The sequence below is a fragment of the Mustela erminea genome, chromosome 10, assembly GCF_009829155.1.
Source record: "Mustela erminea isolate mMusErm1 chromosome 10, mMusErm1.Pri, whole genome shotgun sequence".
Classification (NCBI taxonomy): Eukaryota; Metazoa; Chordata; class Mammalia; order Carnivora; family Mustelidae; genus Mustela; species Mustela erminea.
This window is the reverse complement of record NC_045623.1, coordinates 109,399,656-109,415,497: the sequence shown is the minus strand read 5'-3', so window position 1 is coordinate 109,415,497 and position 15,842 is coordinate 109,399,656. Positions and strand designations below refer to the sequence as shown.

The 15,842-nt window shown below is 66.1% G+C and overlaps 1 protein-coding gene across 1 annotated transcript; it reads right to left on the bottom strand.

The window, feature by feature from the left end:
- Positions 1–8,042: 8,042 nt before the first annotated feature.
- C1QTNF12 (C1q and TNF related 12) lies at positions 8,043–15,505 on the bottom strand. Its single transcript, XM_032301558.1, is given in 9 exon segments — positions 8,043–8,225; positions 8,417–8,495; positions 8,659–8,705; positions 8,707–8,750; positions 8,946–9,054; positions 9,553–9,701; positions 9,826–9,937; positions 10,018–10,134; positions 12,272–15,505. Coding segments are annotated over 9 exon segments (924 nt in total). The 5' UTR covers positions 12,440–15,505; the 3' UTR covers positions 8,043–8,126.
- Positions 15,506–15,842: the final 337 nt, after the last annotated feature.

Below are 15,842 nucleotides of genomic sequence, written 5' to 3'. Positions count from 1 at the left end.
CTACCCTACCTCCCACCCACTGAGGGCTCCTCACCATCTGGACGTGTGTGCCCTATAGTGAGCTCAGGCTCTCTGGCTCTTGGGAGATGGGGAGTCTGACCACTGGACTGGTTTTATGGGAATTTAGGATACAGGACCACTAACCTGTCTCCCAGCCAGACTGGTACGTCCCAGCGGCCGGCGGAGCCCACCCTGCAGCGCGTTGGGACCAGATGGGCATGGGGTGTCCGGCACCACCCAGGGGACAGCTCTCCTCCAGGGGGGCCGTCGTCCTGCCTGGCCTACCCTAAGGCCAACGTGGAGAGCCCTGGCCACAGCCCTTTCACGTTCCTGAGAAAAGAGGAAGAGATGGGGGCGTCGAGCCTGAGCGCCTTGGCCAAGGTCCCAGGGCTAGAAAATGGGAGAAATTTCAGAAATCCTGGCAGTAACAGGAGGAATCTCCCGGGAATTATGCCAAGCAAGAAGTCCATCCCAAAAGGTTGCATACTGGGTACCTCCATCTCCATGACATTCTCGAATGGTCACGGTTCTAGACGCGGAGGACGGATCAGGGCTGCCGGCCAAGGTGGGGTCAAGGTGTGGAGTGGAAGGGGCCGCGGCTGGGTTCTGGGGGTGGAGCTGCCGGCACCTGCGTTCGATGTCCGTGTCCTGCTTGTGATACTGTCCGGTGGTTCTGCAAGACTCTACCACCGGGGGAGCCTTGGCGAGGGGCGTGGCACCTCTGGCACAGCTGCCTTAAATTTGCAATATCACAAAATTTAACATTTAATATAAAAATAATTACGTCACTAATTCCAATATAAGAGCAACGTGGGACCTGAGAGAGAGACCGGAGAGGGCAGGGCGCCCTAGGGTGGCCGGGCCCAGGAAGAGCCCACACAGTCATGCTGGGGAGGCCAGCAGGGCTCCCAGAGGCCGGTCACGAGCCCTGTGGCGGGTGGGAGCTGGTGCGCTACCCCACCATTTGCCCTGCCCCACCCCGGATCTGAGCCAAGATCCCCACCCCCTTCCCTGCCCCCCCCAGGCCCCCTAAAAGCCTGGGGGACAGAGTTGGCAAGAGTGGAGAAGGACCAGGGACATGGTAGGAACCGAAGGAGGGGAGGCCTGCGGTGTGGTGACTGCCCTGGGACACACACCTGCTGGAGGAGACCACAGGCCCACCCACAGGCTCACAGGCTCACAGGCTCACGGTTGAGCCCTAGACCCGCACAGCTCCTGGCGCCCGCCGGCCCTCATCCCTCCCAGCTGCGTGCGCATCACAGGCCACTCGCCTCTGGCTGGGTGGGCCTCCCGGGGCTCAGCACAGACCCTGCCTCGCAGGGGCGGGCCTCCCTCTGCCCAGCACCTGGCCTGGACGACAGGGTCCTAGAGTGGCCGGAAGGGGCTGGCTGCTCCTGGTCAGAACCTGCAGGGTCTGACCGGGATGGCTGGTGTGCCCCTCAGCCCCCACCTGACCCCACAAGGGGACCTGGGTCCCCTTGTGAGACCACTGCCTTTCGTTGTCTGGGGCTGAGGGAGCCCATGGCCGCTGGCCACAGACGGGCTTCAAGCAGGCCAAGCATCCGGCCCTGCTCAGGACAGCCAGAGGAAGTGCGGAGAACCACCACGTTCAGAGGCACCGGGGCAGCAGCAGCCCAGTGGAGACTGAATCACCCTAACTGGCTCCGGGGTGCTTGTGCTCTGGTCAGGAGAGAGGCTTGGGTTGTCTGTCCCTCCTACTAAGGATGCTCTGGGTTAGGGCTGCTGCCCCTCCTGCCCTGAGTCCAGGAAGCCGGCTGAAGGCCTGTGTCAGTCCTGACACCAGGACCTGGCCTCAGAACGAACAGTAGGCTCTCAAGGGGTCGCAGTCCAGGCCCTGGGGGTCTCCTCATTCCTGGGACCCTGTGGCCCTCCACTCTTGGCTCACCTCCCAGCCTCCACCCAGAGGACCCTCCGCACAGCCTTGGTTGCTGAAACAGCCCCTTCCCCTGTCACCTGGCCTCTAGGGACTCCCCTGCTTCTTCAGGGCCAGGGTGGGCTCACTGCCAGCCTGGGCTACCCCGGGGTTCCTCCCCCTCCCCCCCCACACACCTGGTCCCACTCACCCCCAAGACTCTCCTCTGACCCTGCCCCATTCCCAGTCCTTCCCGACCCCTGTCTCCCCGTCGTGCCCCATTCCCCCTTTCAGACCCTCACACCCTGGAAGAAGCCCCCGCAGACCATCCAACCCTCCCAGACTGCAGCCAGGTGACCCTGCTGCACTGAGGGCTTCAGAGACCCCAGAGCAACCTCCCACCCATGGGTCCTGAGGCCACATGCCCAGGGCAACGTCCTCTGCTGGGTATCACTGGGGCGGCCACCCCTTCGTCCCCAGGGATTCCGAGCCTCCCCCACTGTGGGGTCCCACTGGAGGTTGTGCGGTGGGTGGGGCGGTCTGAGTGGTGGCGGGGGAGGGGGCGGGAGATGAGACCTCAGGCCTTTGTTCCAGCTGCCGCGACCGTGACCAGGAAACTCAAGCCCGCCCCCCCATCCAAGGCCTGGGGTTGCAGGGATCAATCCCCTAGACCCCGAGGGGCCCAGAACAGGACCGATTAGCAGCTCTGTGGGGCTAGGGGAGGACCAGGAGCATCTGTTCCGGGAGGTCCCAGGGATCTGGAATGGCATCCGGATGCCAGCCTCAAGGGGGCAAATCCAAAGACTGGGCAGAGGTGTGCCCCGCCTCCAGTCTGAGCACCAACAGGGGCCCAGGGGTCCATCCACCCTCTCCAGCTGGTGGGGTCCCGGAGAGAGGACCAAGCCTTTGCGGGGCATCAGCCAAGCTGCTCTGAGGAGACGGGCTTCTGCGGAGGCTGACCATGGGGACAGAGTAACTCCCGCATCCCCTCCACACAGACTTGAAGCCTTCACCCAGGCCATCTCGGGAGTGGGGCATAGGGGCCCAGGAAGTGATGAGGGTCAAGGTCTCTACAGAGCAGAGGGTCTCCACCTGGGCTTGGAGATGAAAGCCACCCCAGAACACACCCACCCCCAGCCTAGGAAGGGGGCCCTGGCAGCTGAGTGGGCAGCCAGAGCTGAAATCTGGGGAGGCCTGAGCCGGTGGGAGCGGTCGGGGAGGCGAGGAGCAGCCCGTTGGTGGCCGCTCAGCAGGACAGTCAGGGGCCCTCCCACACACATCTGTGGCCCCTGCCCACGCGGGGGTGGGTCCCAGAGTGGCCTCCATGCACAGGTGTCCCTGTACCCCTGGCCCCAGGTCCCTGCACTTCCCGGGCTCACGGCCCTAGACCCCTCCGGCTACAGGCAGCAGGTTCGCCAAGCAGCGCTCCTGTTGCTGGGTGGTGGCCAAGGCCAGGGAGAAGCCGGGGCCACAGAGCAGCCGGGACAGTGTACTGCTCTGTCCACCGGAGGGAGCCGGGACCACAGCTGCTCCTGCTCCGTCCTCCAGAGAAAACACAGGCAGGGGTCACTGCCCGGGAAGCCCACAAAGACCCTCACCCAGACCTCACCTCCCACAGACCCAGGGCCCGACCCCGCCTGGCGACTAGAGGAGGAGGCGATCCAAGGCCTGCCCCCTCCTTCCGGCGGCATCCGTGGAGCCCCGAGGCCCAGCCCCCAAGGGGCCCCTGCACCCTGACAGGGGCGCCTGCTTGATGCTGCAAAGGCAGTGACGGATAGATGGCCAGAGCCAGCTCCAGCCCCCCGTGACAGCTCGTCACCCGTGTCGGGCCCTCCAGCCACAGGAGGAGGGATCCGACAGCCTCCTTGGGCCTCCTGGGGCCTGGCTCTGGAGCACCGTGCTGCAAGGGACCCCCCGCCACCTCTGGCTGCTGGGGCCGTGGCGGGGAGGGGTTCCCGCCTACAGCAGGGCCGGGAGGCCGAGTGGCTGCTTCCGGACAGGCTTCACTTCAGAAGTGGAGTTTTGCTTGGCCCTCTGACACCCTTCCTGTTCCCTCCTGTTCTCGCCGCCCCCTCTCAGAGCCAGATTCCAACCGAGCAGCCTGGAGGGGCGGCAAGTGCGGGTGGGGGTCCCTCCTACCCTCGAGGCTGCCGGGGTGTGTGGCACATGCAGGCTGTTGCAGAACTGACGCGATCCCACCAGAGGAACCCATGAGTCACTGCCCCGGAGCCGGGACTGCACCCCAAACCTCCTGAACAAAGGCCCTTTGTGCCCCAGCACTCCCCCCCACGCCGCCCCCAGGCCCGCCTGTGCACACCGTCACACTCACCGGCAGATGTGCCGATGGCAGCCGCGGGCACGGGTGTGGGTCAGGGCTGTGTGCTTGACCCCGGGTCGTGCTTCCCAGCCCTCCTGGACCCAGCTGCGGGCTGAAGGCCTCCACTCTTGGGTCAGCTCGGGTGCCTGGGGCTAGGCCCCAGCAGCTGGCTGACCCTAGGGCAGGACCCTCAGGTCATGGAGCGCTCAGAGCCCACAGGACACACTGGCCAAGCCCAGCCAGTGAGCAAGACCCAGGGAGACCCCGTCCCACCACCCCCCGCTCCCCAGCTCGCCTCTGGAGGCCGGCCCGGCCTTGGATTCTCCTGTGTGCAGGATAGAGACCTTGGGGGAGATAAGGCTTCCTGCTGCCCCCAGGGAGCCTCTGCCCCAGGACAGTGTCCTGCAAGCTCCTCCTTGGGCGTGAGGAATCCCTGTCCCTGGCCACCATCGCCCAGCGTACCCAGCCACCACAGTGAGCCCAGCTTGAGGACTGGCAGCAGCACTTCTCCGCCTCAGGGACCAGCAGTCTTGTAACCCCCAGCACGGTCCAGCCAGCTGGCCTCCCTGACACCAAGGACGCCAAGCCCAGCCATTCACAAGCTCAGCGACTGGTGGGCCCAGGGCTCCAGCCGCGAGGTCCTGGACACCGGCCCTGTGTGTGCTTCCACGTGTCCCAGGTTAGCACAGACCGTCCTGGCCCCAGGCAGAGAGAGAGGCGACACGGAGACCCACGCTACACAGAGCCCTCCCAGAGACCCTCAGCAGCACTCTGCAGCCCCACCCCTTCAAGTCAGAGACCCCATCCGGGCCACCACGAGGTCAGCCCAGGGACAGGCACACCCAAAGACATGAGTTGAGAAACTGCCACCCAGACCCCCGCACCCCCAGGCCAAATCTCGGTCCCTGGCCAAGGTCACAGGAGTCAGCACGTCTGGTCTGGAAGTGAGAAACTTCCAGGTGTGCCGGGAGTTAATCCAGCTGGGGAGAGCTAGTTGCCCTTGAACGGCGCCCTCACCGGCCACAGGCCCGACCCGAAGGGGCGAACTCAGACCCAAAGCTGGCCTGACGGGGCTGTATGCTGACGCCCACACTTCTTGCAGGGACCAGGGCCCAGGCTGGGGGGGGAGCTCCTTCTGCCAGCCTCACCCCATCCCAACCCTCAGCCCCCACAGAGAGGGAGAGGGAACAGGCAGCCTTCTGGCTCCCAGCCGGGACCCTCCAACCCTGCCACAGACCTCAGGCGGGACCTGGCCGCACAGCTGGCGGGGGCTCCTGGCCCCCAGGAGCACTGTCCCCCAAGAACACTGTCCCAAGCCAGATACCCACATTCCTGTCTACTCTCAAACCAGACGAGCCCAGGGTGCTGGAAGGCCAGCCTGGGGCCCAACACCGAGACACCCCGACTCTCAGAGTCCCAGGGCTACCGTGGGGCCCATCAGTGGCAGTCAGGCGATTGCCCGAAGACCGAAGGCTCTGACTGTGCAGGGCTGGGGGACACCAGAGGAAGGCTGCCCCCTCCCTAGAGACCCTACCTAGCACAGCAGGGTACCGAGCCCTGTCTGGCAAGCTCCAGGGTCAGATGGCGGTTCTGGGAAGTGAGCCCTAAAGGAGGTTAGTGAAGATCAGCCCATTACTTCCTGCTGCTTCAGGGCAGGGCATAGTCAAGGGTCAACCCGAAGCCATACAGAACTGTGCGGCCCTCTGACTCTGGCCCCAGCTAGACGCTCACGCCACCCCAAAACCCAGCTACAAAGCCAGCGACCAGTCCAGGTAAAGGTCCCCATCTCCCGGGCTCTCGCATTCCCTGGAGCCCCTGCTCAGGCTGGGCATCACTGTGAGGGCCCAGGGCCCCTTAGGGGGCTCCAGACCGCTGCCCAGACCCCAGGGAGCTCTTTGAACACCACGGTCGGGGTTGAGGGCAACAGGGCAGCAAGCTTCTTTCCACTGAAGGGCGTCCCAGGGGCTGCTCCATAAGAATCTTCATCTCCCTTTCACAGAAGACGGCCCTCCCTTCTCTCTGCGGGCTGGGTACCTGGGCTCTGGAAGGTGGGCTCAGCCTTGGGGAGCCTCACTCTGCACCCGCCCCTTGCTCACCCTGGGAGTCCACCCTGTGTCGGTGGGGGCCTGACCCCTGGGCCCCTTCAGCTCACAACACTCAATGCCCTACGGCAACCACCACGGCCTGCCCCCGCCCACATGCCTTTGCTCCCAGTCCCTCAGCCATGGAGGCCCAAGTGGGGACAGCACATTCCAGGGGAATTACAGCTAAGTGGCTAATGACCTCTGATTAGGGGTGACAGAGACAGGGAGGAAGACCAGACAGACCTGGAGGCAGGTGCTGTCGAGCGGCGGCCCGGGCCCTGGCCACCTGCCCACCGCAGGCTCCGCGGGGCCGGCCTGGTCCGTCCTTCTGTCCTCGCCTCTCATCTGTCCTCGCCTATCTGTCACTGTCTGTGGGCTCTGGGTCTGGGTCTCCATCTCTGTCATCACAGTCCCCAGAGCACGTCTGGATACCATGAGACCTGTCCCCTCCAGGACCCAACCCGGTCCAGGAGGACCTGGCATGGAAGGGACTGGCTGGCACGGAAGGACCTGTAGGAAGTAGGGAGCCCCCCTGGACGCTGAGAGGCCCCAGGCACATCTGAGAGTCTGGCCGGGGCTGGCCATTGTCTCTCGGCATTTCCCGCCCCTTTCCCTTCTGTAAATGGGGGTCAGACATGGACAGTGCCCATGGCGGAGCCTGGCGCAGGACCTCAGTAACGGGAAGTGGGAGACAGTGCCCCTCCTCCCCCAACCTCCCCGGAGAGGGCCCCGTCCCCCCCACACCCCGCAAGCTGCCAGAGCACCCCCACTCAGACCGGGCTGGCGCCTGCAGCCACTACAAAGCAGACACCCCCAGCTCGCCCCCCACCCCCGCCCCGGCCCCTGACGCCACCCTGGGGCGACCAGGGAGAGAGGTGAGGACGGGTCATCGGCCAAGCCCGTGGTTGCAGGGGCTGCCGCCAGCCCGGCACCAGCCTCTCCTGCCTCATTACCCAGCGGGCTGCAGGGAGGGTCCCCAAGGGGAGGGGCTGGAGAACGGCCCTCGGGCGCCCATCTCCTCCCGCCCTGCCTCCCGTCCCCGCCCCCTGAGCCTGCCGAGGACCCCGGAGCGCCTGCCCTCCCCTCCCCCGCCCACTCACAGGGCCAGGGCGGCCCTTCCCTGCTCCGCCTTGGAAGAGGGGCTTCGGGCCCTGCCCCAGCCCCCCAGGCATCTGGGGAGGGGCCAGGGGCCTGGCCTCGGCCCTCCAGGTGGGGCTGCTGCCGAGGGCCCAGGTGCCAGACAGAGATGGTATCTCAGCAGCTCCGCAGAGGCCCGGGCACCCCGAGACCAATTCACATTCTTTGGTCTGGGCTTCCCGGAGCCGAATCAGGGTGCGGGTACAGAGCCCAAATCCACAGGACCCGCAGGCAGGGCCTTAGCGCCCCGCCCCGTGGTTTGCGTCCCGCCGCGGAGGCCGCCGCCCGCCGTGGAGGGTGCCCTTGGCCCCGCCCCGCAGACGCATGCGCACTAGCACATCGGCGCGCAGGCCCGCCCCGCCAGGTTCCCGGGTGCAGCCCTGCGCGCACCTGACCCCGCTGGACAAGGCCCTCCCAAGGGAGACAGTGACAGCAAATGGCATCCGGCCGCCATCGGACTCACCAGCTTCTGGGACTTGTGGTTTCCCAGGCTGAATGGATCTGGGCCCCGGGGCCCCGCAGGTGCCCATAGGCTACTGCTTCCCAGACTGGACACCAGCCCACATGTCCTTCCAGGGCTGCACCCCCACCCCCACCTGCATGATGACACAGTAACCACGCGACAGGGAGGGCTGACAGCTCTTTATTGCTGGGACCACAGGTTTAGCAGTGGACAGTGGGGGTGGGTGGGCCCTGTGGGTCCCCCATCTGGCCCTCACGTGCCCAGGAGCAAGCCGGAGAAGCTGGAGCCACTCTGGATGGTGAGGGCTGTCCCAGAGCCGTTGTCCACGAAGACGGAGGCGTACTGTCCAGCCTGTGGACACCGCACAGTGGGCATCACCAGCCATGGCAGCACACAGAGGAATGAAGCGCGAGCCCCACCAGGCAGCACCCACCCGGGGGGGCTCACGTGGCCGGTGTCCAACCACACGCAGGGCTAAGCGGTGCCAGGCAAAGGCTCCAGGCCTCGGGCCCATGCCCACGCGTCTGGCCCTCTGGCCTCACCTGCAGCTGCAGCAGCCCCTCCACATGCACGGTAAAGACTCTGCCACGGCTCTCCAGGCCCGAGATGGCCTCCAGGGACCTGGACACAGCATCGCAGGGTGGGGTGAGGGCGCCTGAGTACACGGGGCAGCTCTGTGTCTGCAGCAGCCCCTCCCTCTCCGCAGGCAAGACAGTCCAGGCCTGGCCACCACCCCCTGCGGCCCCCGCAGCATCAACAGTGCCCCCAAGGAAGGCCCACTCACGTGTGTCGATGACACAGGGACTCGATGCAGACAAGCACCCGCACGGTGGTCGCGAGCCCGCGCCCGCGCCCTGCCCTGCGGCTCCCTGCGGTCTGTGGAGACAGGCACGCCTGCAGCAGCCCCCCGGGGAGGACCGAGCAGAGAGGGGCAGGGGCTAGACAGCCAGGTGCAGGCCCAGGAGCGGCCACGCTGGAGGAGAGGGGGCCCTCAGCGAGAGCCCCGGCGGGAGGTGGGGATGGAGGCATGTCTTCAAGGGGACCCAGGCCTGGGGGCTGGCCCCCACTCACCCACGTGCAGGCTGGCGGAGAACTGGAAGATGGCGGTCACCGGGGCTGTGAACCGGCCTGAGGCCAGGCTCAAGCCAGACCCCCGCAGGAAGGCGCCCTGGGCCGTGGGCTGGAGGGACAGCAGGTGAACAGCCGCTGCAGCGCCCGGGCGCTCATCTTGCACATCCAGCCTGGGGGAGGTGCCTGTGACTGACAGCCACCCCCACAAGCCCCCAGTGGGCAGGATCGGCAGCAGGGGACCCATGTTTCTGGGCCCACGTGGGCCCCAGGCCCCAAGAGATGGAAGAACCCTCAAGAGCCCCCACCAGGGAAGGCATCCCTGGCTCCTGGCGCCCTTGGGCCCCACCCAAAGTTGTGGCACACAGGACCTGCTAATCCTGACTCAGGTCACCCCACCCCCCCATGCCGGGGCCCCCCAGGCACCCTCTGCGTGCGTGTGCTGGGCGACTGTCCCAGGCTGGCTAGGAGCCTTGCCCAGCAGTGGGGAGCCGACCCAGCACCTGGCCCCCCACCCCCACTGGCCGCTACTGGGATATGAGGTGCGCCCCCCCCACCTCCCGACCCAGATGCCCCAGAGGACCAGCCCCCCCCACCCACGCGCACTCACAGCCTGGAAGCCATGCAGCTCCACCAGCGTCCTCTCGTCCACCACCAGGGGGCCCTTCAGGGCGCAGTGGAAGGCCTCGGCCACCAGCTGCCCTGTCCCCTCAGGCAGCGATGGGCCCAGCAGCCCCAAGAACCGGCGCTCAGTGGCCTCTGTGGGGAAAGGGTGAGAGCGGCGTCTTGGGTTAGGCTGTGGTCACCCCCAGGGCCCAGGCGGAAAGATCAGGGTGTGGTCACCTCCAGGGCCCAGGCGGAAAGATCTGGGACAGGGTCTCACCTTTCAGCATCTCCTGAAACTCTCGCAGCAGGGCTTCCTGGGTGACTGTGGCACCGGGAGGCCCGGGGGGCCCAGGCGGCCCGGGCGGCCCGGGGGGGCCAGAGAGGCCTCGCTGAGGGGTGGCGGGAGAAAGTTAGGGTCCCAGTGGGAGCCACAGCCACCCCTCCCCTGGGTTCAGACCCCAGGGCTCACCGACTTCTTGTCCCGGCCCCGGCACCGTTTCTTGGAGGCCCCGTCATGTGGGCGCCGGACGAAGTTCAGCCAGGTCATGTGGGCGTCTGAGAACTCAGACCCCAGGCCCTCAGGTGGCTGCAGGGCCAGGGGACAGAGCTGCTGTGCTGGCCACCGGGCCCCCACGAGGCCTCCCCTACTGCCCCCAGGGGAGAGTGGAGAGACTTGGGGCCCAGGCCACCTGGGGCAGGACTCAGCACACATGAGAAACAGGGTAATGGGTCACTGTAGGCCACCCCTGGGGACCCAGACCAGGACACACAGGGCAAGGACCTGATGTCCAGGCACCTTGGTTCTGGTTCCATATTGGAGCGACCACGTCCGCTCCCACGGCACCGGGTTCCCAAGCCGACGGGCACACCCATGTAGACACGGGCCTGCCTCACACGTCCCCGCAGGTGGGCGTTCTCGGGGGTATGTTCTCGGGGCTGGGGGGCGCTCCCCAAGAGCTTCAGAGCCCCGCAGAGCTGGGGAAAGCACAAGCACAGGCCCTGCTCTGCGCTGGGCGTCAGGTGGGTGAGCGGACACCCCTGGCCAGGCTCCTTGGGCTGGGACCCAGGCCACAGCAGCCCAGCCCACCTGACTGTTTGAGCAAGGGCTGGGAGGGACCATGCTCCCTCTCCCCTCCACCCACTCCCCCCAGCCCAGTTTCTGCGCTGGGACAAGCCCGAGAGGCAGCAGCCCCCGAAGCCCCTTCGAAGTCGAAGAAAGCACTTCCCACTGAGGGGTGTGGGCTGGGGAGAGCATCAGCCTGTCTCTGAGGCAGTCCGCAGGCCAGGCTGGGGCAGGAAGCTCATCACACGGGCAGGAACCCCGCAGACGCTGGACTGGCTGGGGCACAGCCACCACCACAGGGCTAGAGCAGAGCCCTGGCCACTCTCAGAGGGCTCTGTCCGGCAGCGCAGGCTGACAGGCCCCGCCTGCAGGGTCCAGTCCAGCGGGCAGCCCTCAGTCCCAGACATGGCAAGAGCCAGGTTCCGAGGCCAGGTGCTGCCTCCCGACCCAGGAGGGGCAGGGCTTCTCAGGAGACCAGACAGGACAGGAGGGGCAGGGAGGGTGCCTCCCACCCCTGATCTGGGGCCCACCCGGAGAAGAGGGAGAAGCCAGGAATATCTGAATATCCTGGTTCCTGGGGTACCTGCTCTCTGCCTGCTCTCTGGCTGGCTGCCAGCCTCCCTAGCCACACCTGGGGGCTCAGGGGCCTCGAGACAAGTCGTCAGTGGTGTCTAGGGGCCAAGGGCTACAGGAGTCGGGGGCAGGTAGAAGAGGAGCCCACCCCCAGCAGGAGGAGCAGGGGTCCCAAGGCCTGGGGAGGGCTGTTCTGGGGTATGTGTCCCATGGCAGCCCCCCCAACGGAGATACTCCTGGAATAGAGATTTGCCTGCTTGTCCCCAGGCAGACCCGGGCCTACCCCCAGAAGCTGCCAGTAGCCCACCCTTCTCTGGCTGGCAGGGCCCGAGGACTCACACTCCTCAGCCTGCCCATCTGGAAAATGGGGCCTCAGGCTCCAACGGGCCGCGTGGGCTGAGCGCAGCCGCGCTGGCTGCAGTGGAGACGCCCTTGGAGGCGGGAGGCCAGGATCAAAGGCACGAGGGCTTGGGCGGTGGGAGGCCTGCCCCAGCAACTGCCTCTCTCTTTTCAGGCCTGCGGCCCCCACAGGGGCAGACCCATGCTGCTGGGGTCAGCTCCAACCCCCCCCCCCCGAGATACCTGGCCCAAGATGGTGGAGGGCCAAGGCTGAGGCAGGTCTCAGAGGGGACCCCAGGGGCAGACTGAGGCCAGAGGGACTACAAGGACCAGAACACTGGCTGTCAGAGGCCATCGGGGGTGCTGGACACACAGTGGGGGGTCAGGGCAAGGATCTCCAGGAAGCCCAGGGTCCAAGCTAGCCTTCGCCTCTCCAGCCACCCAAGTTGTGGGTGACTCGGATAACAAGGGGCCTGCCCCCGCCACCTGCTCCGCAGCAGGCTGCTAGAGGCATGTAGGGCCTGGGGCTTCAAAGGGTCCAACACAGCCCCTCCCCTCCCCCACCCTTCCCCTGGGCCCGGGGCCCCAGTGGCTGCCCCAAGAGCAGCTGCTGCGAGTCCTGCCCAAAGCCCCACTCCACTCAGACAGGGCAGAGCCACAGAGAAGGTGGCCCGCCAAGAGCCAGGGGGCCGCCCTAAGCCTGCAAGTATGCGCAACCCGCCCCACGTGCAACCGGCCCGGAGCGTACCTTGGGGGAGCCCAGCAGCCCCTCGCTGTGGGACGTGGTGGCGGTGGGGGGCTCAGTGCGCTGGCTGGGCTGCTGAGGCCTCTTGGGCTCCCGCCGCGCCCCAACGCCCCCCAGGAGCAAGAGCTGCAGCCCGAGGGCCACAGCAGCGGCCGCCCAGGCCCAGTGCATGGCGCCCAGCAGCTGCAGACCCCAGTGGTGGCGGCTCAGCCCGGTGAGCGGGTACCCCCAGGTGTGCTCATGGGGGCAGGGGTGCAGCCGGCACTCAGGGCCCCCTGCGGAGACACAGCCCCAGGGGGCACCTCGCCACCTCCCTGCAACTGCAGGCAGGGTGAGCCTGGGGCGGCGGCACAGGCCCCGGGCTGGGGCAGACCACTCCAGGGACGCACTCCCTCCCGATCCCCGGATCCCCCGGGCTGGGACCGGCGCCCGCCTCCCTCACATGCAGTGCCCCGGCTGCCCGTGCACGCCGCCAGATAAACCCTCCCCTCCGCCCCAAAGCTCCAAGGGGGAGGGCTCACACTCTGCGGGCTCTGCCAGCCAACAGGGGCTCCCCTGCCAGCCCGGGGGCGGAGACGGGGGCGTTAGGCTGTGGCAAGGGGCTGCTCCCTGCCCCGGGGAAACAGCCCCCGCCCTTCTCCAGGAGGGCCGACTGGCCCTGCAAACTGTTGACATGAACTCACCCCACCCTGCTCCCAGAAAAGCTCCCAGCACCTCGTATCCAGGGGGCCCAGGGGCAGGGACAACCTCCATCAGGACAGCCAGCCCCACCTGCTCTTCCTAAGGCCCACCTCATTCAGGCCCTCCGGATCCTTCCAGCCCTGCCCCAGGCCCCCTCCAGGCCCTCTGACAGAGGTCCCCCTACCCAAGAGTCCTGGTGATGCCCAGAAGCCTGGTTCAGTCAGACCCTGCTCCTGAGAAAGGCAGGACCTGGCACAGACAGCTGTTCGACCAGGCTCCCAGCCACATCCGGGCCTAGATGACCCTGGGCACTGGCCCTCCACTGGAGTGAGCATGTCTAGTGAGAGGGGGGACTGAGTGACCTCAGAGAACGTTATGGTGGGCGGCCCGCCTGAGGCTTTCCCCGAGTCCTTCCACCCCCTCCTCTTCTTGGGGCACAAGGCCAAACCTTACTGCCCGAAGGGGTGCCCTCACCCAACCAGGCCTCTCCGCTTCCTGCTGTCTCCAGCCGGCAGGGAGAGTTACAGAAGTCCGAGGAGACGGAGCGCAAGACTTGCCCCGTGGGACCCAGAAACCAGTGCGCGGGTCCCCAGGGAGAGTTAGCGCCCTTCCTTAGCCACCAGCACACGGCGGGCAACAGGGTGACCGGGGCCAGCTGAAGCCACCCAAGCCTTGCAGAGCCAATCACCACATGACGGGGGCCAGGTGGGCTGACAGCTGCCCCTTGGTGGACCAGGCCGACGGACGGACGGTCAGAGCCATGGCTAGCCCCGAGCCGAGGAAGGTGGGGGCACACCAGGCCTGGAGGACAGCACGAGTCCTCCTCCAGGAACTCCTCAATTTCCAGACGTCCGCCAGGAATGACAAAGGCAGACTCTAGACCCAGACCACGTCCACGGTTGGCAGCTGCAGGCAGAGCCACCCCCAGAGCCACGCCTGGTGGGGAAGACGTGAGGAGCGTCTGCCCAGGGTCATCCGTCCCCACTCCTGGTCCAGGCAGAGCTGGTCAGCTTCAGGGACAACAGCGGGCGGTGACGGCCGACTGCAAGATCACCGTCAGAGACTCAGGTCCCAATGCCTGGGTCTTGAAGAGGGCACAAGGCACGTAGGCGCCTCTTTTTCTAGCAACTGCATCCTGATAGCCCCATGCTCAGAGGCTTCGAAGTGTCCGCAGAGTGCCGGGGGCAGTGGACCATCCCGGACTGGCTACTGCGTGGGCACTGCCAACTGGCCAGCCTCCAGCACAGTCCTACAGGCAGGTGGACCTACAGCGGACGGCCTCTGAAGCGGGACGGGGCAGCCACACAGCAATAGGCCTCAAACAGGTCCAACCGTGCCTGAACCATGAGGTTCTGTGCCCATCCCGAGGCACCTCGACCACAAACAGGAAGGACCAGTTCCCTGGCCCACTGGTTGGTAAGCTTCTTCCGGGCTGTGCTCTGCAGGGGGCCGCGGCCCCCTTGGGCTCAGGTCCAGTGTCAGGGAAGCTGCTTTCCAGTGCCTCCTCTCCCTGCATCCTGTGGGTCCTCTCAGGGCCTCGGCTCCCCCAATGAGCACGGGAGCTGCCTGGAAAACCATCAAAGGGACCCCGCTCTCCAGTCCACACCCTACTGCCCCAGACACCCACTGCCCCTGGAGGGAGGCCCAGGCCCACAGCCACACCTCTCTACCCACAAAGCCACAACCCAGACGCCGGGCCTTGTCCCCACAGCAGCCTGCCCCCGTGATGCCCTCGACATACCGACGACCACCCCAGCCTCAGACCCAGACCGTTCGGCTGCATTCACAAGCTTCCAGGCTCAAACACAGGCCTGGGGAAGTTTCTTGGGGACAGAGATGCTGGGAATGGTCTTCGCAAGACCACCCAGGACCCCTTCCCCTCTGTCCGTGCAGCCTGACTTTGGTCAGGGCTTCGTCCCTGGATTAAGAGACTCCCAACACGGCTTGCCCTCAGCGGTTCAGGTGGGCCAACCACTGGGGACACCCAACTGCCCTTCACCGAGGGCTCCACATGAGCGCGAGGGGCCGGTGACGCCTCTGAGGGAGAACAACGTGGACACGGGGTCAGATGCGTGGACCCACAGATCAAGTTCGTCTTTTTTGTTGTTGTGGTTGAAGTGTTTATTTGTTTTAAGCAATCTCTACACCCGATGTGGGGCTCAAACTCACGACTACGAGATCAAGGGTCACCCGCTCTTCTGACTGGGCCATCCAGGCACCCCAAGGTCATCGTCTACCTCGGGTCACTGCAGACAGCCTGCCGCCTCGGACACGGGGTGCAGGCTCGGCACGGACCGGTCGGCCCCACTGACAGAGGGTTTTGAAGAGCTGACGTTTCACATCGGGCAAGGAAATGACCCACGTTAAGTAAAGCATCTGCTGTGGAACTTGCCTCAACACCTCAGGAAACACCAAGTGCTTGGGTCAGATGCGGCCGCGGACAGAGGGCAAGGTGCGGCGGAGCGCACGCCAGCCGACACACGCGGGGCCCCCAGCTGTGGCACTGCCGCCGGGCGCCACGGCTGCTCCCAAGGCGCCGCTGCGCTGCAGACACGGGAGCTCCAGCCCCACAGGCCGCGCCGCTGGGCCGCCCGGCACTGGGCTGGGCTGGGCTTGCGTTTCCACCAACAGAGACTCAAACGGCACAACATTTAGGAACAAGATATAATGAAAGACTTTTTTTCACAAGAGTGGGTTAAATACACACGAGTGGTAAACTATAGAGCAACTTTAAATAAACAGATCGAAAAGCAAAGAATGTGGGCGCTGCACGAGTGGGCGGCCGCGCCCGAGCCCCGGGAGCGAACGCCCCTCGGCCCGGGAGCCGCAGACACGGCGCTCAACGACGCGGAGTGAGAATCCTCACACGGGCGCCTGACGCAGATGTCAGCAG